The 26,528-nt window shown below is 43.1% G+C and overlaps 1 protein-coding gene across 3 annotated transcripts in view; it reads right to left on the bottom strand.

Annotated features, from left to right (window-relative positions):
- The window catches only part of GUCY1A2 (guanylate cyclase 1 soluble subunit alpha 2), a 241,217-nt gene that overhangs the window by 33,729 nt on the left and 180,960 nt on the right, over positions 1-26,528 (bottom strand). For 2 of the 3 annotated variants that reach the window (XM_078390083.1, XM_078390084.1), the window contains exon 7: positions 21,451-21,605. In XM_078390083.1, the coding sequence (XP_078246209.1) occupies positions 21,451-21,605 (155 nt within the window). Of the gene's footprint in view, positions 1-14,379; positions 21,606-26,528 lie in introns of those variants that run through there. The other variant, XM_072993644.2, reaches the window with a different exon arrangement.

The raw sequence follows: 26,528 nt of genomic DNA, 5'->3' as shown, positions 1-26,528 counted from the left end.
TCTTGAAAGCCAAGGTTGGGAACCACTGTAACATCTGGGTTGGCAAAAAAAAAAAAAAAAAAAAAGCAGCACTACAGATCAATAAGGATACTGCGGGAATTCCCTACAAGTGAAACACTTCCAACTGATTTCCAGAAAAAAATGTAAGGGAAAGTGCAGCCAGACTGCAGGAATCACAAGGGGAAATGTAAGGTGTGTTTTCTTCTAGGGAAATCTTTTCTTGGTTTTGCTGCAATAAATTAACACAGGCACCTCTATGAACACTTGAAAATGAGTTTTTTCATATCATAAATATAGACATTTCAAAGCCAATGTCAATCCAGTGTTACAGGAGTAGCCTCTCTCCTGAAAAATATGCTTCCATTTTTCCTCAAGATAAATTCATTCTACATTCCTACAACAAACAGCTGCCCCCCCCCCCCAATATGGATTACACTTTAATATAAAATTGGATGCTCAACAATCCTTGGAAAAGTTACAACATCAAGAACCTCCTAGTGAGCACAGTCATTAGGGGCTCTGAGAGTGACCAGCCAAGAAGGTAAATTTGTTAATCTTTGATTCCTAACAAATTAAGTTACACCAATAACCTGTGTACATTTAGGAAGACCCATTCATCTAAGTAATACATATATATGGGTAAGCAGTTCAGAACACCATATCATACTCCCAAGACATGTAAAGGTAGAGTCTTTTGAGTCTTTCTGAGTATGTTACCATTTTCTTAGAAGTCAAAGATCCACAGCAGGAAACAGCTCAGTACACCTCTCCTTTCCCTCTCATTTTTCCTCTTGCAAACACAAAGTCTCCATAGCTTCTTAAAGGCTAAAATATATACAGTACCAAGATACAAGTTTTGATCCTGCTGTGCATCAGCATTTTTGTTTTGTTGCACATCCCTCTCTAGGACTTCATGGCTTCCAATTAGAGATGGGCATGAACTGCCGGTGGTTTGTGCCGGTTCATTTATCGGCTGACCAGGTGTTAGGTGTTTCAAAGCCCTGCCTCTCCTCTGGTGGGCATCCACTCAGTGACAGTGGCCTGGCTTCTCTGGTGCTGTCTCTGAGTGGGTGATCGCCAGAGGAAGCAGAGCACTGAAGTGCCAAACATCTGTTCAGGCAATAAACAAACCATGGCAGGATATTTCGCCTTCTGTTTCTGTTTCTATAAAGTCTAGAGACTTCCTTTAAAAAGAAAGAAAGAAAGAAACCTGGAAATTCGGGCCAGAGGATGGTCCAAACCAGCACCAGCAACATGGCTAGAATCTGGGCCAAACGCTGACAACCAGATACTGTAATATAGAAATCCCTTTTATGAGATTACAAATTACTTGAACAGCAGAATAACTAATCAAATACCCTAGCATGAGAGCAAGCAAATGAGAGAAAATTAGCAAGATTATGTGGAAAACATGTGAGTTGATTTTAGTCTTCCTTTCAATGATTCCTGTATTTGACATGTTTCGTCTACAGATTTACTTGTCATTGATATGCTTTTAGCGAAGTGAGTAATTTAAAAGGAATCATTAACTTGTAAAAAAATTCCCCTCCCCTGAAGAACAATAAGTACATATGACCTTTTCTTCTGTATTTTTGTTTTGTTTGCTGTTACAAAATGGTGGTGGGAGTAGAGAAAGAAGGCGAGCAAGAGAGAGATGTCTCATTTCCTTGAATTTTCATTCCATTTATCACTAACAGTGTAGCAACAGTTTTAGGATTAGCTAAAGAACTGCTCAGTATGCCCTTTAAATCTCAATTAAATGTTTCTTCTCTTGTTGGGGTCTGGCAATTGAATTTAGGCCAATATCTATTACATATAATGTAGATTCTATATATTAAAGAAGATTGCAGCATATTATATATTTTATTGCATTAGTATATTTCTGGAGGGGTTAAAACACAAAATCTATTGTTTGTTTTATTTTGAGGTTAGACAGCTATTTCCCCCTCCCCTTAAATCATTAAGAGCTGTCACCAATCAAGAGTAGGCAGCATAAGCTACATGGAACAATGGTTTGATATAATGGCTGAAAAATCCTATTGCCCCATAAAGTTTAGCGTCTGGAGGTTCACATGGAGTTCCACCCAGGCAATTTGCATTGTGTACTTGATAGCACAACTGACTGCGTGACTGGTTGCACAACGGCATCTGCAGAACTGCTTGCTGGACATGACTTCTGCCTTGTTCTTTAGTTCTGTTCATTACAGGCTAAAAATCTCATGTGAAGACAGGCTTATTCTTCTGTTTCACAAGGTTCTTTCCACAGTCACATTTGCCAGTCACCACTTCCTGCCCTTCCAACCTTGACAACAGTTTACAGGGGATTTCCCCTTTTGTAGCAGATACTTCCTTCCTTAATCCTGCTATTTGCAAGGAACTCTTTTGCTGTAGAAAAGGACTGTTATTCTTAAAGGTTAGTTCAAGCATGCCGGAGGGATTTAGCACCCTCAGCAAGATCTTCAACTTTTCCTGCTGAATAGCCTGCTATTATGTCCCTATCACAATCTGCTTTTGAACATCTCTTCAATTTCAAAAAATAAAAAATTAAAAAAAAAATCTTAGAAGCCTAGGTCCACCTTACACAGTTCCTTGGCTCCTGGATAAGGTTAAGACAGTCCTGATGCCCTTTAACGATCAGGTTTTTAAAACTTCCCAGTGAGGTTTTAATGTTGCTTCCCACGCCTGAAAGCTTATTCACTTCACTAGCAGCCTTCATGGTTCCTCTACCTCGCCTTCTTATTGTTTTTTTTTAAAAAAAACAAATTCTGTTGAACACGTTTAGAAGTCAACTATCCTGTTACCAAATTACCTTTAATATGTATCATACCCAGATACACACTCAACATCAAGACTATGTGTAGGGAAAAAATAATAATAAAAACTGTTGGCCTGGATTTTCCTGGTTCTCTCCTTACAATGAAAAAAAAATGTTGATACCCTATTGCAGAAAGCATACACTATCTTAATCTGTGTGCATTAATTAATCAGTCACAACACTGTATTTTGCTACACGTAGACACTGTTATAGTGACTGTCATTGTGCTGTTAATTTCAGATCAAAAGTTGGATCCCAAATTGCAAGTAAAAGAAGCTATGCCAGCCATGGTTATTTGTATGATAATAAACTACCCATTATGATTGCTGATGTATTTTTAAAATACTTCATCTCTCATTAGATCTCTCAGGGAACCGAACAATTCACGCACTGCTGCTACTGAATAATACATAAACATTGAATATAAATTGGAATACGATAGAGCAATTACTGGCTGGTCGGTTATACAATAGAGATATCGCAATTCGCCTCTAATTGCCAGTTCTAGAAAAGATAAGCTGCCTAGATTTTCTTAGCAGGGAGTTACTTAATACTAGATTTCTACATCTTTCTTTTTGCTGCCTACAAGCCCATCTAATATTTGATACTGAGACAGAAAACCCTTTAAGAGAAATGTGCCACTTGAAAAGTTTTGTGACACTTCCTGTGTCACCCTGTGACTTTTCAGGGACAGCTAGTTGATGCCTACTGCTGCTGTGGACTTCCTAGAGGCTGATGAAATGTATTTGCTTCATTGGTTATATTTCTAACCCACCTTTGCTCCAGTGAGCTCAAGAGAGTATACATGGCCCTCCTTTTCTTTTCTTTATTCTTGCAACAACACCCTACCTGAGTTAGATCTTGGCTGGAATACTGTAACATGCTCTGTGTGGGGCTGCCTACAGGAGGGTTCCAAACTCCAGGAGGTCCAAAATGCTGCAGTCAGATTGTTAACTGGGGCTGCTTACAGGTAACATAGAACCCTCCCCTTCAAGGCCAGAACAGCTCCATTGGCTGCCGATCCATTTCCAGGCACCATTCCTGGTTCTTACCTATAAAGTCCTGAATAGCTCGAGCCCATGCTATCTAAATAAGACCCCATGAGCTTGTCCGGGCATTAAGTTCATCAGGGGAGGCCTTTCTTGCGGTCCCACCACCCTCACAGACAGGCTTGATGGAGACATAGGAGAGAACCTTTTCCGTCCCTGCTTCCAGACTCTGAAACTCTCTTGTATGGAAAGCTAGGTAGGCCTCCATCTTTGCTGTCCTCTGCAAGCAGGCAAAGACCTTTCTCTTCGTATAATATAGGCTTTTCTTTAATGACTGGCTGTGTGAGAGGGTTTTTTGAATTGATTATTGTGCTCTGTTGCTTTTAAATGTGTTCTTAGTATTGATTTTAAATATTTTAAGAAATATTTTAATAGAATACTAGTTTAATTCTTTTTAAATATTTGCATAACTTACTGTTTTTAGCATTTATTTATTTTTAAAATAATGTTAGCCACCTTAGGTCCTTTTAAGGAGAAAGGTGGGGTAAAATATTTTACTTACTTACTTACTTACTTACTTACTTACTTACTTACTTACTTACTTACTTACTTACTTACTTACTTACTTACTTACTTACTTACCTACCTACCTACCTACCTACCTACCTACCTACCTACCTACCTACCGTGATCAGAATTCTCCAGCTAGCATATCCTACACTGACTGGGTTATTCTGGGGATTTTAGTTCAAAATTTTAGTTTTCGAAGTACAAATGGTAAATAACTTACTTGTTGAAGCCTGTGCTTGAATGACTTAAAAATTAACCTCCAAACTCTTCAGGATTCTAGTAGCAGGAACATGTCTTTTATATCTTTTTGGAGTTTTTTGTGGCTTATGCTATAAAATGCTATGTGCAGTGACAGTGACGTATAAACTGCAAGAATAGGCTGTGTGGGAAAATCTGCCCAGTTTTTCCTGGGCACATGCGGGCAAAATCTAACAGCAAAAGCATAAAACACCATGTACATTTAATCTTAACAAGAGCAATGATAATCATACAGCTTTCAAAGTGGAAGTGGTGTGAACTGGCCCACAGGAAAGCAGGCTTTTTTTAAACCCTGGCAGCCTCTCGTCTCTGTTTCTTTCAGTACTTCACCTGGAAACAATAACAACAACAACCACTTACAGAACTCTGTAATACTAGAAGATAAAATGCTAAATATAGATGTGTAATGCCCCTAGATAAGTAAACACAATGCATCTGTGCTTGATACAATTAACAAAAGACTAGGAGATTTCAAAGGGAGGCACAATGAACAGATTGACATTGGCTTTTGATTATGGAAAACAGGATATTACCTAAAGCAATAAAGAAATGTACTGAATATAAAGAAAATTCCTTTGAAAAGGGGCATCTATTGTTGCCCAGAGAAGTGGTTTCCACTAAGTGTGGCAGTATAAAAATGTATTTAAAAGGATTTAAAGTGTATTAAATAAATAAATGTTTTTTTTCAAAAATCATGCACAGATAACGTTAACATTTTGCTAAAAAGATAGTGGTCTGTGGCTTTTCTATATATTTTTCTTCTAAATCAAGAACAGCTACAGGTAAAGAAAACTAAGCGTTATTTTCCTACCTACCTGTTTTATATTTCTAACTTGCAAAATACACAACGAGCAGAATAACCAGGACCCTGTATTGCCTACCTAAAGGCAATTGCACTGCTGTTGATTTTTTTTAGGAGAGTAAACAAAATTTCCCAACATGGAAATACCTGTTACAAGTGCACTAACCACACACACACAAAGAGCAAAGAAGAGCTATATGTTGAAAGAAGCATACAGTGGTCACCAATAGCAATCAAGACAGACAACATGAATCAACCTCCCCTTTTCCTCTTTTGGCAAGTACAACGAAAACTTGCATCCTGATGATGGAGGCAGAACATACTTACGGTAACATGTAATGGTATCAGGCTAGGGAATAAATTGTAGCACATCACAGGGCAAAGCAGGAAGTCCACCATCACTGAGCTGTAGCATTTACTACCTAAGCCAGAGGATATTCCACCCTCTTCCCAGCAACAAGTGAGACGGCCCAACTTCTCTCTGCAGTGCTTTGAAGTGATTTATTGATCAGCGTCTTACTTGAGATTTATGCGGGACTAAGTGTAACTTGCTTCAATTGTGGTGGCAAATGGCAGTGTCGAGTTGTATGACTGGCATGCAACCAGGACTGTGAATACCAACTCATTAATTTACAGATTTTTGCCACTATAATTTACACAATTACATTTACTCTTGCATGAAACCTCAACTGGATTCTGGCTGTTAACTGTTTCTTTATTAATATTTGATTTATTTCTTTGGTATTGATGCTTGTTACATTATTGTCATGCCGGTTTTTATAGATGCTTTATTTTCTCGTTCTGAAATGATTGTTTTTTTCTCACTAAGAACTGACTGAAATCCTGTTGCTTAGTGTAGTAAGCTAGTCAAGAGAAGGTCCTCTTGAATCAATGGAACTTACAGAGAAGTTGACTTACCAAGTCCAACTGATTCAATAGGCCCAAATCAAGTCATAACTTACTACTGTACACTAAGCAACAGGATTTCAGTCATTGCCGATTTTCATTCTTACTTTGTTGTGAGCTGCTCTGAGCATGTAAGTTATGGGAAAGTGGTATACAAATAAAGTGATAAAATATTAATTGACTCAACATATAATGACCATTTTCTTTACAATCCCATGTTTATTATAACATGTAGCTTAATCTTCGGATGAGGAAGGAGCTTAATTTTCACTCATGAATCAAAATTAGGTTCAGGAGAAACAGTATGTTAAAACTCCTTTTAATTCTTGCTGGATTTTAGGATAACCACCTTCAGTCCTTTTCAAGGAGAAAGGTGAGATAAAAATATTTTAAACAAATAAACAGAATATGTCTGCTGTGAGATAGGTAACAAAAGTGAACATGGGAACTAAAACCTGACTGATAGAAAAAAGGAGTGAGAAAACTAGTTTCATTTTACAGATAGACTTTAAAAACAAATTCTGAAGAGATTCAAAGGCAGCTAATGCAAATTCTCCTGCATTACATCTTGAGTTTCCAGAGAGGTGCAAATTGAAGCAACCTGCCCAAAGTTGAGCATGGTTGCTAGGCAACTGCAAATGATGTATAGTATTTGTATTTTTAAACTCTTTTTTGCATCACCAGCAAACTATGGGCATGGAAAGATAACAAAGGTCATTTTAAAATGTGATTGTCACATGAAAGAAACTGATGGCTAATTTTGATACCTTACTGTAAGACAAATCTTTATTCAAGAAAGCGTCCCTTACTATGTATAACATAACATTTATAATCTGAATAGAGGTTCTGGTTAGAAATAAAGATCCATGCTTTTATGAGTCTGATTGATTTATAGACAGGAGTGGGAAAATCCCAGACCATCGAGAAATATGACAGGCCTTTTGCAGCCTGGCGTATAAGCAGAAAATGTAAGAAGACCAATGCCATTCTAGATCCTTCAACAGGAGAGATGCAGTGCTGTCCATGGCATGCTTGTGATTCTCCAGGGCCAGAATGCAGCCGTGCAAAATCCTTGACACTGTTGAGCGACCCCCCCCCGCCATTTTTATTTTTAGTTCAAAAAAGGCCTCTCAGGCTGTCCAAGTGACCTGGAGGGGCTCTCATGTCTCCCCCCCAAAACTGTTTCGTTTTGTTTAAAGCTAATAAGGTGTGTGAAGGAGGGCCTTTTCAGTTTGAAGAAAAACTTTTTAAAAGGAAAAAAAAATCTTTGTGGTGAGCAGTGTATGGAAGTGAGTGCAGTAATCCATGAAGGGGCTGGCATCTGTGGTATCACTGGAATCTGCCTACTCTTACCCTACCATGATCATCTGGTAGCCACTAGGAAGGATCTAAAGACCACAACCTCCCATTAGTGTTTCATGGACTGAAAGAAAGGTTACTTACCTGTAACGATGGTTCTTCAAGTGGTCATTCTGTGAATTCACACAAAGGGTTAATACCAGCGCCAGCGTTGGGCCTCTCGGAACGTTTTCTAGCTGCAAGAGAAAAGTAACAATGTTTAGGACTACCCCTACTGCGCACGCCCAGCCTAACCGTCCCTCAGTTCCATTTGTCCGCCATAGGCCCTCGAGTCATAGAGATGCCAGTGACAGACAGACAGAGGGGAGGCCGGGCGGGATTGTGTGAATTCACAGAATGACCACTTGAAGAACCATCGTTACAGGTAAGTAACCTTTCTTTCTTCATCGTGGTCTTCTGTGAATGCACACAAAGGGTGATTAGCACGCTTACTAACCGGATGGTGGGCTGTCACTGAAGAGCCGATGCTAGCACTGCCCTCCCGAATCTGGTCTCCTCTTTTGCCCTCACGTCCAACCTGTAGTGGGTTATGAAGGTAGAGGCATTGGACCATGTAGCGGACCGGCAGATGTCGGGCAGGTCAACGCCGCGGAGTAAGGCAGTCGACGAGGCTACAGCCCGGGTAGAATGGGCTTTAAGTCCTTGTGGAGGATCTCTGTGGTTGAGCTCGTAGGCGAGGGCGATGGTCGATACGAGCCACCGAGAGAGCGTGGACGGCGAGGCCGGGCAGCCCTTCTTTGGGCCAAAGTAACAGAGAAAGAGTCTGTTGGCCAGGCGAAAGTCTTTGGTCCTGGACACATAGAAGGCTAAGGACCGTCGAACATCAAGCATGTGGAGCATGCGTTCAACGTCAGTAGTCGGAGACGGAAACAAAGTTGGCAGGATAAGCGGTTGATTGACGTGGAAGTCGGAGACCACCTTCGGAAGAAAGGAGACGTCCAGGTAAAGCATAACCTTGTCCTTAAAAAATTGGAGAAAAGGTTGGTCATGACGGAGAGCTGCCAGCTCGCTAGCTCGACGGGCAGAGGTAATAGCTACCAGGAATAGCATTTTTAAAGAAAGCATCTTGACGTCACAGGTAGCCATGGGTTCAAATGGGGGTCTGGATAGGGAATGCAGAACCAAATGTAGGGACCACTGAGGGAGTGGAGGACGAACGGGAGGTCGGAGGTTAGAGAGACCCTTCAAAAACATCCTGACAGTGGGATGGGAGAAAAAGCGGGAAGAGGGAGAAGCTCTGGGCTGGAAGAAGACAACCGCAGCCAGGTACACCTTGATAGTAGAGATAGATAGGTGGAAATCGAAGAGGTAACGGAGATACTGCAGAAGTGTAGACAGAGACACAGGGGAAGAGGCGAGATCCCTCTGCTGGGTAAATTTCAGAAAGCTTTTCCACTTGTAGGCATACAAGCGAGACGTGGAGGGCTTGATGGCGTTGGTCAAGACCTCCTGAATTTCCGGACGATCCTCCACGCCGTCAGATGGAGCGTGTCGAGGTCGGGGTGAAGGACTTCGCCTGCTTCCTGGGTCAGTAGGTCCGGCCACATCGGAAGGGTTACTGAGTCCACAGCCATGCTGACTAGAGTGGGGAACCACACTTGGCGAGGCCAAAAGGGTGCAATGAAAATGGCCGGAGTCATTGAACGTCGGAGTTTGATCAAGGATCTCTGTATCAACGGGATCGGTGGAAATATGTACAAGAGACCCTGGTTCCATGGAATCATGAATGCGTCGCCGAGCGAGTGGTGACCGAGACCTGCCCGGGACGCATACCGGGAGCATTTTGCGTTGTGAGGGGATGCGAACACGTCCAGCACTGGGGTCCCCCATTGGCGGCAAAGGTCCTGGAAGACCAGAGGGTTCAGCTCCCATTCGTGAGTCTGATAATGAAGCCTGCTCAGAGTGTCCGCAAGTGTGTTGTCCTCCGTGGCTACATGGATGGCCACTGGATAGATATGATGACGGTAACACCATTCCCAAAGGAGGATGGAGAGATACAGGAGTGAATGAGAGCGGGTTCCTCCCTGCTTGTTGACATAATGCATTGTGGTAGTGTTGTCCGTCACCAGCTGAACTCCGCGGCCGTGCAGGAGAGGAAGGAAGGACTTGAAAGCCTTGATAACCGCCAGCAGTTCCAGGTGATTGATGTGGAACATGGCTTCCTGTGGCGTCCAGAGGGCGTGAATGGTGCGACGCCCGCAGTGCGCCCCCCAGCCGGACGGACTGGCGTCCGTTGTAACTTGAACGGTGAGACGGAGTGGACGAAAGGGCCGGCCAACCGTGAGATGGGGTGTGTACATCCACCACTGGAGCTGTCTGGTGAGCTCCGGGGTGACACGAAGTCGTTTCCTTTGACTGTCCATCATGGGGTCGAAAAGGGTGAGAAACCAAGATTGGAGCGACCGGAGTTTGAGGCGAGCGTGCGCGAGCGCCGGCGTCGTAGAAGACATCAGGCCGAGGAGGTGTTGGGCGTGGTGGGCTGTCACCCGAGCACCGGGAAGAAATTTCCTGATGGCTCGTCGAATCTTGTGTATTCTTTCTGGGGGAAGAAAGACTCGACCCTTTACAGCGTCCAAACAGACCCCTATGTATTGAACTGTTTTGGAGGGAATGAGCTGAGACTTCTGTTTGTTGACAGTGAGACCGAGATTGGAGAGAAGATACAGGATGAATTTTGTGTCTTTCAGGGATTGCCTTCGCGAGGTGGAGACTACGAGCCAATCGTCCAGGTAAGGGTAAACGTGAATGCCCCTGAGACGAAGGTAAGCTGCCACCGGAGCCATGACCTTGGTGAAGGTCCGGGGAGCTGTGGACAGACCGAATGGTAGGGCCTGGAATTCGTAGACCGTGTCCTGAAAGATGAACCGAAGGAACTTGCGGTGGTCGGGGTGAATAGTGACGTGAAAGTATGCGTCCTTTAGATCTATAAGGACGAACCAGTTGTTCTTTTTCAGCAAGTGCATGATGGACTCTAAGGTGAGCATCCGAAACCGCCTGGGTCGCAGGTAAGCGTTTAGGAGTCTTAGATCGAGGATGGGCCTTATGCCTCCTCCGCTTTTTGAGACAGCGAAGTAGCGAGAGTAAAACCCGCATTGTATGTCGCGAGGTGGTACTGTAGAGATGGCATCTTTTTCCAAGAGAGATGATATTTCTTCCTCTAGTGAGGAATCGAAGGGAGAATGAGTTATGAGACCTAGCGGAGGAGATCTTATAAACTCCAGCTGGTAACCGTGCTGAATAATTTTTAGAGCCCAAGTGTCGTTTGTGATGACAGACCAGTTGTGAAGAAACGGTTGAAGACGGGTGGTAGGTGGTGAATGGGTGAAAACGGGGGGCCGAAAGTCAAAGATACTGTTTTTGTTTCCTGCCAGGTGGCTTAAAGGGTTGGCGGCGATGGGGAGGACGAGGGCGGTATCCCTGATAACCCTGGACAGAAGAAGAGGACTGGCCAGAGCGCTGCTGAGGTAGGTGCTTGTAAGGACGGTATTGCTGGGAAGATTGATACTGTCCATAAGATTTACGCCATTGAGGGCGTCGCTGTCTAGATTGAGTCTGAACAGAATAGGACTTAGCAGTTCTCTTAGCCTTGTGAAGGTCTTCCAAATGGGAGTCGGTCTTTTCGTTGAACAGCCCGGTAGCGTCGAAGGCGAGGCTCTCAACCTTTGACTTGACGTCCTCCATTATGTCAGCAGAACGGAGCCAAGCATGGCGCCGGATAGAGATGGCAGACATGAGGACTCTGGCAGAGATTTCTGCTGCATGTCTGATGGAAAGACGTTCATACTTGGATACCGTCTGAGCTTCCTCATAGGAGTTAAGAAAAGCTTGCCGGGTGTCTTCAGGTATCATTTTCAACCCCGGTAAAAGCTTGAGCCACAACTGTTTGTGATAAGCTCCCAACACAGTTTGATAATTTATGACTCGAAGTAGCAAGGTGACAAGGGAGTAGATTTTCCTGCCGATGAGTTCCAGCTTTTTACCCTCTTTGTCAACTGGGGTAACATGGGCTTTGGCCGAAGGCCTTGAACAGCTTGTCTCAACAATGAGTGAGTTTGGAATGGGATGCTTGAGCAGAAAATGAGTGTCAGCCCCATGAATCTTGTAGAAGTGCTCTGTGCGACGAGGGACATTAGGTGTAGTCGCAGGCTGAGCCCAGAACTCCTTGATGGCCTCCATAACCACAGGCACAAAGGCTATACTGGGGGGAGCGGTACTGTCCCTCTTGATGTCCCCAAAGAACAAGTCCTCTCCCGGAGGGGAAGGGAGATTCAAGTCCAATTTGAGCGTCTTGGCAAGCCTGGACATCATCTGAGAATAAGAAGAAAAATCCTCAGATGGAGAAGGAGCGTGAGTATCGCCAGTATCGGAAAGCACCAGATCACCCGGAGGTAAATCATGCGGTGGCAAGGGTGGGGGTTGCTCCTGATCGGAGTCAGAAGACCGCTCCGTGGACACCTCATCTGGATCAGAGGAGAAGACATCCCTCTTCTTCTTTGGAGGGGGCTTCTCGATGCCGACCTGCGTTGTCGGGGGTCGAACTGGGACCACGGATGGCGCCGAGGTGGAAGGGGCCGGTTGCGGTGGAGGGGCAACCGGTACCGTAGGAGGGTGGTCTTTGGCTCGAATAGCCCGGCGTCGGCGTCGAGGGCGGGTCGACTCCGAAGAAGAAGACACATATATGTACCGGATCTTTTTGCGGTACCGGTCTCGAGATGCGGATGTCGACGACGAAGAAGGAGACCGCGAATGGTCGCGCCGACGTCGATGGTGTTTACGACGCTTAGGGCGGTCGGAATCCGCTGAACGGGAAGAAGAGGACCGACGTCGATGCTTGCTACGACGTCGATGAGAACGGTGCTTCTTCTTAGAGCGTTTACGCTTAGAGGATTTCGAGTCCGAGCGATCGCCAGAGTCGGACTGAGTGGAAGCTCGATGCCTCTTCTTCGATCGTTTCCGTCGAGGAGACTTCGACCTCGAGCGGCCGGAGGAAGGGGACCGACTCGGGGAGCCATGCTTCTCCGTGCGAGAACGTTTGCCTCGAGGAGATTTCGACCTCGAACGCACAGGTGATCGAGGTATCTTCTCTCGAGGGGATCTCGAGTCCGAGTGTACGGACGAGATCGACACGGGAGGCGACCCCTGGCCCGCAGGAAAAGGGCTATGTGGGGCAGAAGCGAGGCCAGTAGTGACAGCGACTAACTGGCTCGGTGTCGGGGAAGACCTTCCCGAAGGCGGTAACACGTCAGTACGTCGAGCAGGAGGAGGCGCGGGTGCCTCGGACGAGGCCCCGAAGCGCCTCGACAACTCCTCAAGAATCGGCGATGGGATGGAACCCGAGCTCGGAGAAAGTGGAATGGATGTCATTTTAAGCTGGGCGGCCGCCTTAGCTTTGGACGATTTCGACGGCTTAGCTTTCGGAGCCGGAGGCTCGGGGTTCGAAGCAGGAGCGGCCGATTTCGACGACGCGGATTTTTTCGACATTTTGGAAACTTTAGAGACGACTGACTGAACAGGAGCTGCTCGAGAAGTGGAAGCCATTTCCCCCTCCGAGGGCGCCGTGGAAGACAACGTTGACTCCCACAGATGAAGTTTAAGGCGCTGTTGGCGAGCCTTGAGAGCGGCCTTAGTGAAGGCTTTGCAGTGTGGGCAAGCTTTAGGATTGTGCGACTCCCCCAAACAATACAGGCAAGTATCGTGGCCGTCCTGATGGGGAATTTTGCGGTCGCACACCACACACCTGCTGAACGGCCCGGAAGGGGACATAGGGCAGTAAGGAAACCGAAACGACAAGTCCAAGGATAAGGCAGAGCAGTCCGAAATCAGTCCGAGTAAAGCCAGAAAAATACACTGGGTCGTCAAGTTGAAGGGAAAAAGCGCTAGGGTAGTCCGTGAGCGAAGCTGAGGTCAAAAGCCAAAAATCAGATAGATAGATCGCAATAACGCAGCTAAGACGAGAGGCTCCAAACCGCTAGGCGGAAAAATGGAACTGAGGGACGGTTAGGCTGGGCGTGCGCAGTAGGGGTAGTCCTAAACATTGTTACTTTTCTCTTGCAGCTAGAAAACGTTCCGAGAGGCCCAACGCTGGCGCTGGTATTAACCCTTTGTGTGCATTCACAGAAGACCACGATGAAGAACCACATAGTATCCTCTCACTGTTCCTGGCCACCGGCTGCTGTTGAGTGATATACTGCCTCTGTACCTGGAGGTCCCATTTAAAGCCCTCTATCCCAATGGACATCACCATTACATAGCAGCTATCAATTAATCATAATATGCCAAGTATTCTTCCATTGGATGACTCTGAGTTCTAATATTATAAGAGACAGGGATGCCTTAAAAACAAAAGCAAAGCATGCTGCTTATATACCATCCCATAACACTTAAACCACTCTCTGGGCAATTTACAATTTAATTATGCAGGCTACACATTGCCCCCACAACAAGCTGGGTACTCAATTTACCAGCCTCGGTAGAATGGAAGGCTGAGTGAACCTTGAGTCAGTTACCTGGGTCATGAGCAGAGATTTGACTGCAGTACTGCAATTTAACCATTGTGCCCTGAGGCTCCTTAGTATTATGAGACTAGTATTGATATTATGAGACTAAAAGACCCACCTTCTCCATCCTGTGTATAATTTCATAAACCTCTAATTTTATCTGCTAGAATGCAAATATTCTCCTCATGCTGTTATCCACGGAGCTTTATAGCTCAGTCCTAGAACAGTAGGTAGAATGGGCCACAGTTATTTCTGTGCAGAACAAGACAGCTCAGCCTTGGTAAGTACAGAACCACTGCAAAACCATTAATAGTGATTTTAAAAAGATGTTGCACCATGTTATTCTCAGAACTTCCAAAAGTTATCGCACTGACTGAGAATTCTGGGGGCTGGAATCCAAAAAAATAACATTGCCGAGCTCTAGCGCGCGCGCGCGCACACACACACACACACACACACACACACACATACACCCTGAATTATTGCGAGCCTCATCTCAAGCCACTGTGGAATAAGCAGGGATGTTGGCAAGTCTTGGGACCCAAGTATTGATTCACAAGCCTCAAATTTGATTCCTGAGTCGCTTGCCCTGCCCCCCTGAAGCTTGGGACTTGGGACCCAAGGACTCGGACTGCACATGTGCCACCCAGCTGATAGGCAGCACGTGCACAGAGACAGTGTGGGTCTGCCACCGCCTGCCCCACAGGGACTCAACAACCGACTCAGACAAATGAGTCCAAGTCATGAGTCAAGTAGGAAGTCACCTCAGAAACCCTCGGGTCAAGTCTGACTCAAGTCACCGGAGCAACCTAATTTGGACTCGCAAGCAACTTTGGACTCGCAAGCGTCTCCATCCCTGGAAATAAGTGAAAAGCATAGCTTTGCTCCTTCTATCTGCCTTAGTTCTACTGGTTGTTTTTTGGGACGTCATATTTTAATAACTACAATGCTACAGGCTGCTTAGACACATGCAAATGCATTGCTTGACAACTGTAGCACTTTTATATGGTTATTTGTATGTATGAATGAACCATTCTAGGTCACACACCAACAGGAAAAAAATCTCAATATTGCTGTGCATCTGATGCAATGCTTTTCATCTGAGGAAATCTATCCGTGTCGCTCTGAGCCATCGAACACTGAAAAACACAACAGTGAAAATTTGTTTGACACTAATTGATGTATGAATCCTGCCACAAATACAGCAAAAAGTGTAATCAGAGGTTTCCCTTACATTGCGGTATTGCAGCTGCCATTACTATGTAGTGTAGTGTTCAAAATATGTACCACCTTCAACCCATTCATTCTTGTCTGATTTTGGAAGCTAAGCAGAACCAGGCACAGTTAGTACTTGTATGGGCAACCATCAGAGCATATCAGTGATCTTCAGATAGAACTGCTGAAAAAGCTGAAGAATCACTGTCACTCCTGAGCTATATGGGCCAGTGGTCTGGTTCACTGTTAGACAATTTACTTATGTTTCTAGCTTGTGTCAGAACTGAGGAGACAATCCCACACAATGAAGTGTACAGGAAGACCTTGATCTTACCTGCCAAACAATGTTGTGAGAATATAATGAAAAAGGATGAAAAAGGTATGCTGCCTTAAGCTCCTTTTGAAGAAAAGCAATTCACAATTTTAATTAATTACACAAATGATAAATCTGGTGGAGCTGCCAAAACAGTTCAGTGAATAGTGCTAGGGTATGTCTGTGGGAGAAGGGAAGAGGAGGCTGAACTCCATGAAAAGCCAAGTTTTGGGTCAACCAAGGTGGGATTTTCACAGTTGAAAGATCAGACTAAAATGCATCCATCCTGTTCAGGGATAATGATCACAGCAGAAGAAAGCGGACCATTCCAATATTGATGGGAGTGGAAAAACTGCTGGAGGGCAGCTATGTGGGCAGCAGGGGTAGCCGAAGATGATATAGTGGAGGATTCTTCACAGACAAGGGCAGTAGCACTAAAGCTTTTTTTTTTTTTTGCACTGTGCAGAAGGAAACAATGGTAAACCACTGCTGAACCTTTTTTACCTTCAAAATCCTATAATGAGACAGCCCAAAATGAAAGAAGAGATAGTGCTCCCAGCTCTGAAAGCACTCAATCAACTACTAGGGAAAAGCAAAAGACAAGTATGAATAGTGCTGTCACTAATGACACAACTTGATTCAAGCCAAAAGAAAGCAGTGACGAATGAAAAGACAAAAATGCTAGGAAAAGTTGAGGGCAACAGGAAAAGAGGAAGACCAAATATGAGATGCACTAACTCCATCAAGAATACCACAGACTTCAGTTTATGAGATTTTGGCAGGGCTCTTGAGGACAGGACATTGTGGAGATCACTCATTTATATATTTGCCATATGTTGGAGGCAATCTAATGGCACATAGCAAGAACAACAGCCTGCAGGAAATCCAGGTTCAGAACTACTGTACACTCAGTCGTTCAGTTTACCAGCTGAACCTAATTGTGGTTTGCAACGTACCCTCTAATTTTCAGCCCCTTCGGGTGGGGCTCTGCCTCTCTCTCTCTCTCTCGCCTGCCTGCATCACTCTGCCCCCCCCCACAGGATTCCATCCCAACCAGAATCAAAGGGGCTACATGGAGGAGGGGGAAAACTGTGCGGGGGTGGGGGTCACGTGTCTTTGAGGGAATTGTGGTGCTTTAGTTCATACATGCACATCCCTTGTCCTTCCGTTGAATTCAGAGTGTCACAATACCCATGCAAATGCAAAAGTAGGTGATGCCTTTATTGGACCATTGAAAAAATTAAGTAGATAGCTAGCTTTTGATAGTAATCCATCTTCATTGGGCTGTGTCCCAAAGTTTCATGGCATAGTTGTTGTCTGTGCCAGGCAAAGTTTTCTAAAGGTGGGTTGAGAAGTATGTAAACACCTTGTGTGTGGGGGTGTGTGGAGTTGGAAACTCCCCACCACCATCATCATCAGCATCTTGGAATTTATCACCCATCTCTTCACCATGCAATCTGCAAGATAGGGTGCTATCTTCTCCACAATTTCCTTATTTTGAAACCCAACATTTCTGTTTGGCAGGGTTGGGGGAAGCAACACAGTCACCTGGCAGGTCTCCTTCAGATTAAAAATTTGCATGTATGGATGAATGATCATAAAATTAAAGATGGGCACAAATCCAGATTGTTAGTTTGTGCTGGATTGTCATACTGGGACTATAGGTGCCATGCAGTCCCATCTCCCACCCTCTTGGCCAGATTCCCCCACTCCAGCCAGCATGCACTGTGCTCTTCCTTTTCTTTGGTCATTTCACCAGTCATGCCATGAGCATGTTCTTACCATCTCTGCCTCCTCCAGCAGCTGCCCACTGAGATAAGAAGGCAGGGCAGGGATTGCTACAGTACAGTACTGCCTTTTAGTGGGCAGCTGCTGGAGGAGGCAGAGAAGGGACGTCCATGCTCCTGCTGTGGCCTAGGATGTGTGGTAGACCAGACCGTGTGGCAACTATGGTGCCAGTACAAAAATCCAGTATTATCCAGATTTGTGTCCCTCTCTACACAGAATCCTTACTGAACTCCATTGTCACCCAATGCTATCTCAGTTCTTATCAATGCAGAGTGTCTTATGCTTGTCTGAAAGTGATGGAGGGATAGTACAAACAAAAATCATGGATGGATGGATGGATGGATGGATGGATGGATGGATGGATGGATGGATGGATGGATGGATGGATGGATGGATGGATGGATGGATGGATGGATGGATGGATGGATGACTAACCTAAGTCATAGTCTAGTAATGCAGCTCAAATACAAGCAGGCAAGCAGAGAAGCAAGCTGGCAAGCAATTCCAGGCAGTCAAACCAATCGTTTGCTCACCATCAAAGTAGCAAATAGAAAATAATAACACCACAGGTTTTTCAAATGCCAATGCAATTAAGTATTTTATCTGTCTTCCACTGTCCCCCCCTTCAGCCTGCCAGTACAGGTACTACAGAGAGAGCAAAGCCTTTAATTTCCAGCAGACAAATTCATTATTCATCCACTTCTCAACAAACCAGAGAAATTATCACTAAAATAGGCAATTACTTCAGTTTCACAGCTCACTGGCTGGAAGTTTAGACAAGCAGTTGCTTGCTTTAAAAAAAATGAATAGGAATGGGTTGTTTACAAAGGTAGCAAAGGTATTACATATATATTTGCAAAGAAAAGGCATTTCAAGAATAATTCTATCAGTGCACCCAAGTTTTTCCCTTCCCTTTAGAATGATCTGCAAAACACATACCTAAGCAGGTGCTTGGGTCAATAGGAACAATCCAGGCACAGAACCTCCTGCTAGTGGAAAAGTCCTGCCAGAAATGAGTGGTGCTTGGTACCACCAGAATCAGTCTATGAAGAGCACAGGGAACTTTTATATAACATCCACCTAGCCCAGAGCAAACTTGCCTCTCCAGGACCTCAGGGAGAAGGTGGTATTTTCTACTGTTTGCTGCTTAATTTCTTCTTAAACAAAAGATGCCAGGTTTTGAATCTGAGACCACCTGCTTGGAAAGATCATGTAGTACCCCTGAATTATATCAGAAGAGTTTGTGGTTTTTAATTGTTATATCAGACCAGAGGCCAGGCTTCTGTTCCCATGAAGGACAACTTGATGCTTATGAGAAGCCATAAACATGTTTTTAATTTTCTAAAGCAGGACTGAGGAAACCTATGGCCCTCCATAACCACTGCGCACAAATTCCTATCAGCTTCTGCAACTTTCTGTGCTTTCTCCCATCGACATTTGGGGAACCACAGAGATTTCCTAACACTTTCCTAAAGGCTTCTGGTGAGAAGTTAGGAAATAGTCCATCTCCTGGACTCTGTCGTTGTTCCTTTTGCACACTACATAAACAGTCACCAGAATCCAGCCCTGTGCTGTTCATCTACCAGCCGGCCCGGGAAAGGTACAGAGGGCTCCTTTGTCCTTGCCAGCAGTCTAACATGTGGTCAGCTATAGCACTTATGAACCATTCCATGGTGGATGGAGAAATCTCTCATGTGCACTGGGAAGGACATGTAGCTTGGTGCTCCATTCACACATGAGATGGAAGACAGTAGCCAAATCCAGCAAGAACTGTATACTGTACTAAGAAAAGATATCACAAACAAGGGAAAGAACTCCTTAGAATAGAGCTGGCTTTGCTATCCATAAATATCAACAACAATTTTTTGAATGCCAACCTAGAACCTGAGATCACAGTTATTGTGTAAGGATGAGATATCTTCTATATGTATTTTGACACGAACATGTAACCCTAAGAGACATGTTTGCCGTTTGTACAGCAACTGACCTTGCCCCTGCAGGAACTGTTTTTGGTTGACACCTGCAATGCAACACATGATGCTGAAGATGGGGCTAGCAGAAGCAATCCTGTTCTCCACTCCTTGCACAAGTTAAACACATGTTGGTGGTTGAGAAAGAAATTCGTTCAAGCCACCAAGCAAGCAATTTCCGAACCTGCATCTAGAAAGCTCAGCAACAACACCTCAAAAGAATTATAAAACCATTTAAAACAATTCAACAGAATGAATCAATAGCTAGAAAGCTATGATTCAACAGATGAGAGACAGTCATCAATGGGCCAAGAAGCTGAATGAAGGGTCGTGTTAAGGTGGGGTAAAAATATTTTAAGTATACAAATTAATTAACACCATAACCATTAATACTTCACAGCTCTAAAGGACATACAGAGTTTGTTTTGGTGCCAGAAGATCTTGTGAATGGATACACATGGCTAGACACATGTACACCAGCTCTTCCCCTATTACTTTACATTAAATGTAAAATACCTGTCCTGCTTGCTTTGCTTGTTTGTTTCTTGCTGAGCTCAGATTCAAATGTTCAGTGTTTCAGAGGCTGAAGTAAAACTGCCACATGCCCTGTCAAAATCTGTATTCTCAACGTTGTCATTAAATCATTAGTCCAAACATTCAGTTCTGCAAGAATGTGAAAGAGAGCAGAACTGCCAGATGACATACACCAGGTGATTATGGGGTGTTATATAGAGTCACTGTACACATTTTGTCTTGCTGTTGATCTTGGCTTGATGCTGACCTTACTTGCTGGTTCGAGTGTTCTTATCCTACTGAGAGGTAGGCAGGGGGCCGTGCTACTAATGATGTGGAGGCAGGAGCCCAGGAACACAAAGTCTGTGTGCTGTGTTTCCAGATTTAATCCCTACAATCTGCAGTCAAAGTACCTCAAGAAGCTTCTCATTTAATTGACTAAGATTTCTTTAATGGAGTGACAGCTACAGTTCAGATAATTATTTCCATATTGCAATTCACATTCTGCTGTTGAGAACCACATTCTGATTTATAGCGATGTCTGGCAGAATACCAATTTTGCTTGTGGAATTAGAATATCAAAACAACACTTAAAAATAAGAAGATGACTCAGAAAACAAAATAGTCTCCCTCACAATAGCAGGGAGGACATTAGACGCTGACTATTTGACTCCATCGAACACATCACAGAACTTGGTGTGTGTGCCTCAGCACTTGACTATCTTGATACATAACCTGTACTGTGGACCAGAAGTTATTTGAATAAGTGCTTGGGAATTTAGAGTACTGAAATCAGCATAGATGGAAAACAAACCTCACTTTACGCTCGCGATTCACGTACCAGAATTCCAGGACAGACTCCGTTTGTAAAACTTGGCTCCCTTTTATTCAATATTGTAAATAATTATACTGATTCCTTCAGCGACCCCCACCCTCTCATGTTGATCTATGGAGAGACGTGTTAACTTAATTTGGCAATACCATCTGATGCTCTTGATGTTTGTGTTATTTTGCAGGATTGTAATTTTTACTGATGTTTTTCTATAGTATATTTTTTATTTAAATACATTTATTAAACATTTCAAAATTAAATTGTGTCTTCAATAAAGCTGGAATGTGGTTGCTGCTTTGCCCTATAAATCTGTGGTCCTTCTAAAGTGGGAAAAGAAGCATGTGCAATTTTTCACCAGTAAAGCACACTTCCCATATCTGGCCACAACTTCTTGAGGAAATTTTGGACCAGCTGCAGCACCAGGTAAAGAGTGCAGTGATTGTATTCTTGTTTGGGCAGCAAATATAACATAGTCAGATTTTTTTACAGATGCACTACAAAGTTTTTTGGAAGGAAGGAAGGAAGGAAGGAAGGAAGGAAGGAAGGAAGGAAGGAAGGAAGGAAGGAAGGAAGGAAGGAAGGAAGGGTATGCATTATAAATAGGAAGGCTGATAAGCACATACTGGTATGTTGTTGGGCTGACATTGATCCGGCGCGGATGGCTTCCTGACTCAAATTTGCTTGCCAGGGTGACGTTGTTGCCGAAGAGACAGTATCTTGGCATTCTTACACCAACAACTCCAGCCAGAACTGAACCTGAGTGAATCCCTATCCTCATCTGTTAAAGACAGAGAGAAAAATAAAACATTAATCCATACCTTCTGCTACTTTTCTCAGCTAACATAATTAACAAGGAGATTCCGATACCAATATTAATTTAAGCTTAGATCTGTATTCATAAATGCACATACTTAGGAACATTCTCCTCACAGGTTTATATTAGCGAAAAATACAATATAACAAATATGATTCACCACAATTTTTTTAATATTATACACTTTGCAGTATACTAAGAAGGTAAACAAATGATCACAATTTTTGTATTTACGTGTTGCCTCATGCATATTTTTAATGAGCAGTTTAAAAATGGCCATTCATTGAAGTTCAGTGATATGAAATACCAAGATATGTAACTATTGGATAAATAAGAACTGTGCCTTCCGTTTTCTCGAGCAACTATATGGATGGGTAAACAAGCCAGTGCAGAGGCAAAGTCATCTGGAGTACAAAGACTTTATGGGCACACTGCATACCTCTCACCTCTGGAAGAAGCACACCATATATTGATAGGTTTAGGCATCTGGCTGTGGAGCCAGAGGTTGGGAATTTAATTTCCTACTGAGTCTACTTGACAGAGGCTGGACTCAACAGTCCATAGGGCTTCTTCCAGCTCTGCAGTTCTAAGATTATTATCATTTAAAGATTATTAAATGTCTTCAACTGGCTTTCCAAATCATCTGCCTGGCCAACAGACCCAAATTCAGCAAGGAATGTGAAAATCTCTTAGTCTTGATGTAGAGACATTTCTCTGAATCTCACCTTTCATTTTCTTGCTGTCTTTGTTTTGTACCAAATTTTGAGACTTTTTGGGGTTTTTCCCAACATGGAATTTTATGTACATTTTAATGCATTGTTCTTAATATATGCATTCAATTATACATTATCACATTTTTACCAATGACTAAATAATATTTCTGTGTATTTTTCCAAATGTGCACATTTTCAGCCACTTCAATTTTAGAACACGCACGCGCACACACGCACACACGCACACACAAATCCAAAGTACTACTTGACTAAAACTGTGTTTATTTTCATAATGGACTTGATGGCTTTGTAGGCCCCTTCCAACTGCACTTTTCTATGATTTCTATGATAAAAGCTCACAACAAACGGGGCTGAAATAATGTAATTACATGATCTGATAAGATTCCATGAGATTCTGACCAGACGTTTCACCCTTTACCAGTTTGATGGTTTTAATGATCTGTAGCTCCCTAACCCGTAGAAATGTGTGAGTGCAATCTGACTGAGGTTGAAGGGACAGGAAAATTTTGTAACGAATGTCTTGTACCTCTGGTCGTGATAGGGTACAACTTCTATTGATCAACAAAACAAATGCAGAGTCCTGCTTTGGACATTTTTCACAAAGACTGACGAGACTTCAGTAAACCTCTTGGATTTCCAGTTACATGGACTTTCACCTCACTAGCACTGCAATAAGGCTCGAAAACAGGTTTCAGGTTAAAGGGAAGATTGTTAATTTTGTGGTAAACAACAAGACAAATGCCAAACCTATGGAGCTCTTTTTTTAAAAAAAGAACCCTTCCAGACTTTCACACCTTAAAAAGTACAAAAGCAGCACTACACAGTGGCGTAGCGTGGGAGGGTCACAGAGGCGATTGCTCTCAGTGCAAAATTCTTAAGGGCACAAAATTTCACCCTTCCCATGGAGCCAATGGGTGAGGCAGAGGGCAGAGTGGGTGAGAAAGTTTGCAAGCCTCCTCTCCCCTCTGGTGGCTACAGCTGCCTTGCTCACTCCATTCCCTCCTCTGGGCAGGTGGCGGCGGCAGTGGTAGGGTTTCATGGTAGATGAGGAGACCTGCCTCCTTGGAAACCGAGGTCCGGATGGCAAAGGGCGACCCGGAGCAGCCCGATTTCCTTCCCTTGGCATAAACAATGGGGGCCAGTTGGCAACAGGAAAGGGGCAGTGTAGAGAGGGGGCTTAGCAGGCACCTAGCCCCCTCACCTGCAGCTTCCCAAGGTGATCTCAAGCGGGCACAATACTTGCCTTCCCCCAGGTGCTGGCAACCAACGTTACGCCACTGGCACTATGGAAGGATAGGAAGATCATAAAGAGATTATAATGTAATATGGACCTTCCTTTTCAGTCTGAATGAATGAATCCACAAAGTGGTGATCCCACAGTAAATCCACATTTGGAAACAAACCAGAAGTAACAACAAAAAATGCACAGAGAAAAAAAAATCTATTGACTTTCCATAACAACTAATAATAAAGGTTTATTGGTGGGTGCTGGTATCAGATTGGAAACTGAACAGATTTTTTGTGAAGAGCTGATTTGATTAAACCTATTTGGTTTAAGACATGTGGTTCCTAAGCTTACCGTTCTTATTAATTACATAAGAACATCTTGTTAAAGAAAAACTCATTCAAGATGCACTCAAGGGAGAGGTCAATTTGCAGCTATGGATTTGAGAATCCTTTAAATCTCTATAAAAGTGTGTGGTCTTGCCAGTAAAAGATCTGCTTCTACCTGGAGATTGCCTTTGCTCTCACTTACAGGAAAAAAATTATAACACCATAACCCTATGATGCAGTACTTGAATTTTTAAAAAATGATAAGGCAGAAGAACTTTCCAAGAGTAAGAATTATTATTCCATATTGCTGAGGTATTGACCTGACACAATTTCTGTATTTTAATGGTCTCAATGCCTTTGGACTCAACCCAAGGCATTCAACAGATTCTGGGGGAGGGGGGCAAACCAAGTCTTTGTCTTTAGTGAGATGGAGAATCCACAAATTGATACTTCCCCCACCTCTGCCTCATGTGGAATCTAAAATTCTATTTTGCCTTTCTGGCAGTCTAATCACATGAGCCATGGCCATCAAATGCGGGCTAATTTTCAGATTTTCTATCTGAACCCCAAGTTGTATACTATTGTTGCCAAGGGAAGAGTCCAGGACAACTCAAAAATCCACTTTATTTGCTACATTTTAATGATTCGATAAAGGTATTGCCTTACCAAAATTTACTATGTTCACATGGCTGTTTTTTTAAAATTTGTTTCTTTTATTTTTTTACTATATTTTTACTGTATATATACAGGTAGTCATCTTGAGAGCTTGAAGAAAATAGAAATAAAAATCATCATAATCAGTAAACTCAATTTATGGCTGTGTTCCTTTAAATGCTGTTGAAGACTTAGAAATCCTATGACCCAAACTGGACAATAAATTCCTATTTTAAAGTATCTCTTTAAAGTGCTAATGACCATTTCCCTTCATTTGTCCGTAGCTGAGGCTCCTGAGTAATAATTAAAGTGTAACAGAGAGCTATACTTTAATCTATTCATGTCTTTTCCTTCCAGTAAAGTGAACATATTGTCTATTTTGACAAAAGCCACATCAAGAAAGGGGGGGAAAGAATAACTCACAGGATATTGGAAATGTTAATAGGATGCAAAAGACACAATGAAGACTTCTGATTAATAAAATAATTCAATTCGAGTGGGAGATGAAATCCTTCATATTGAATAAATGAGTAATAAAAGGTTCTCCCACATTGAAATGTGCTTAACATATGCCAGGATAGTATTAAAAATACAAGACATTACCAGCTCTGACTGGTCAAGTTCTGCTTTGTGAATCTGTGCATATATTTCTTTCTAAAATATTCTGTTTCTTGTATTAATATAGGAGGGAGAGTCCCTGTAGCCACCAACTCTCATTTAAAGTCACGTACGCCGTAGGATTCAAGAAAATCCACACTACCACTGGTGGGGGCACCTTGAGTTCAATGTCAATAGGACACTAATGAAACAGAAAGGAAACAAAATGACAAGGGAAAATAAATCAGTCCATGAAAAGAATAGATCAGCACAAGGAAATTTGCTCTGTGTATTGAACGTTAAGAGTTATTTATTTTTTCTAGTTGCAGCGTGCAGAATTCTACTACTGAACATGTGGCTACTGAAAAGAAATGTCTAGTGTCCGAGAAACTACAATATTTCAATATATTTTACATATCGCAGTTCATATTCTGCACTATAAAAAAATTAAGTAGTGATTTGAATGGGATTTGTAGTGCTTTCACTTGGTCATATGCAACATTAAAAGATTGCTAAAGCTGGCCGAAGACAAATCGCAAATGTTTGAGACTTGAAAAAACAGGAAGCTATAAAGAAGGCTCAAGAAGCAGCAAAAAAAAAGGGGGAAGGAGGAAATTTAGGCAACATGTTTCAGCATTTAAAAGATATATAAGAGGAGTAGATGGGCGAAAACCTGCTTTTTCATAAATATGTCTGCTTTGCGCAAACGCAATTTGAAAGATAAAGCTGTTTGAATTGCAATTGCCATCTTTAATCAATTCTTGTGACACCATTATGGCAACTGTGGGAAATCTGGTGATAAGACGATGGTCATCTGATAATAATAGGAAATAAGGAAAAAGAAAACGTAAGAGATCATTTTTTTCAATGGAATCTGCTGAGGGTAGTACAGAATTTTATTTGTTTGTTTGTTTGTTTGGTTGGTTGGTTGGTTGATTGGTTGGTTGGTTGGTTGGTTGGTTTTTATACTGCCCATCTGGAGAAATCCACTCTGGGCGGTTTACAATCACACACAGATAGGATTAAAACAAACAATACAATTAAAACAAAAATAGCATATGAAAATCCAAGATAGGAAAGATGAGAGTAAGTACTAGCTGGTGGGAAGGCCTGCCAAAAGAACCAGGTCTTCAATTTACTTTTGAAACCTCCCAGCGAGGGGGCCAGGTGGAACTCCGTGGGCACTATGTTCCAAAGGTGAGAGGCCACCACCAAGAAGGCCTGATTTTTAGTCGTCCCCCCCCCCCGGGCCTCTCACAGGGATAGGCCCCTCAGTCATCCAGCCTGGCTAGAATGGGTGATATGGGTAGATCTAGGCGGGAGGACGTGCTCTGCCAGGTATCGAAGT

The sequence above is a fragment of the Pogona vitticeps genome, chromosome 3, assembly GCF_051106095.1.
Source record: "Pogona vitticeps strain Pit_001003342236 chromosome 3, PviZW2.1, whole genome shotgun sequence".
In the NCBI taxonomy this organism is placed as follows: Eukaryota; Metazoa; Chordata; class Lepidosauria; order Squamata; family Agamidae; genus Pogona; species Pogona vitticeps.
Note: the sequence above shows the minus strand (reverse complement) of the source record. Positions and strands in the feature narration are given on the sequence as shown.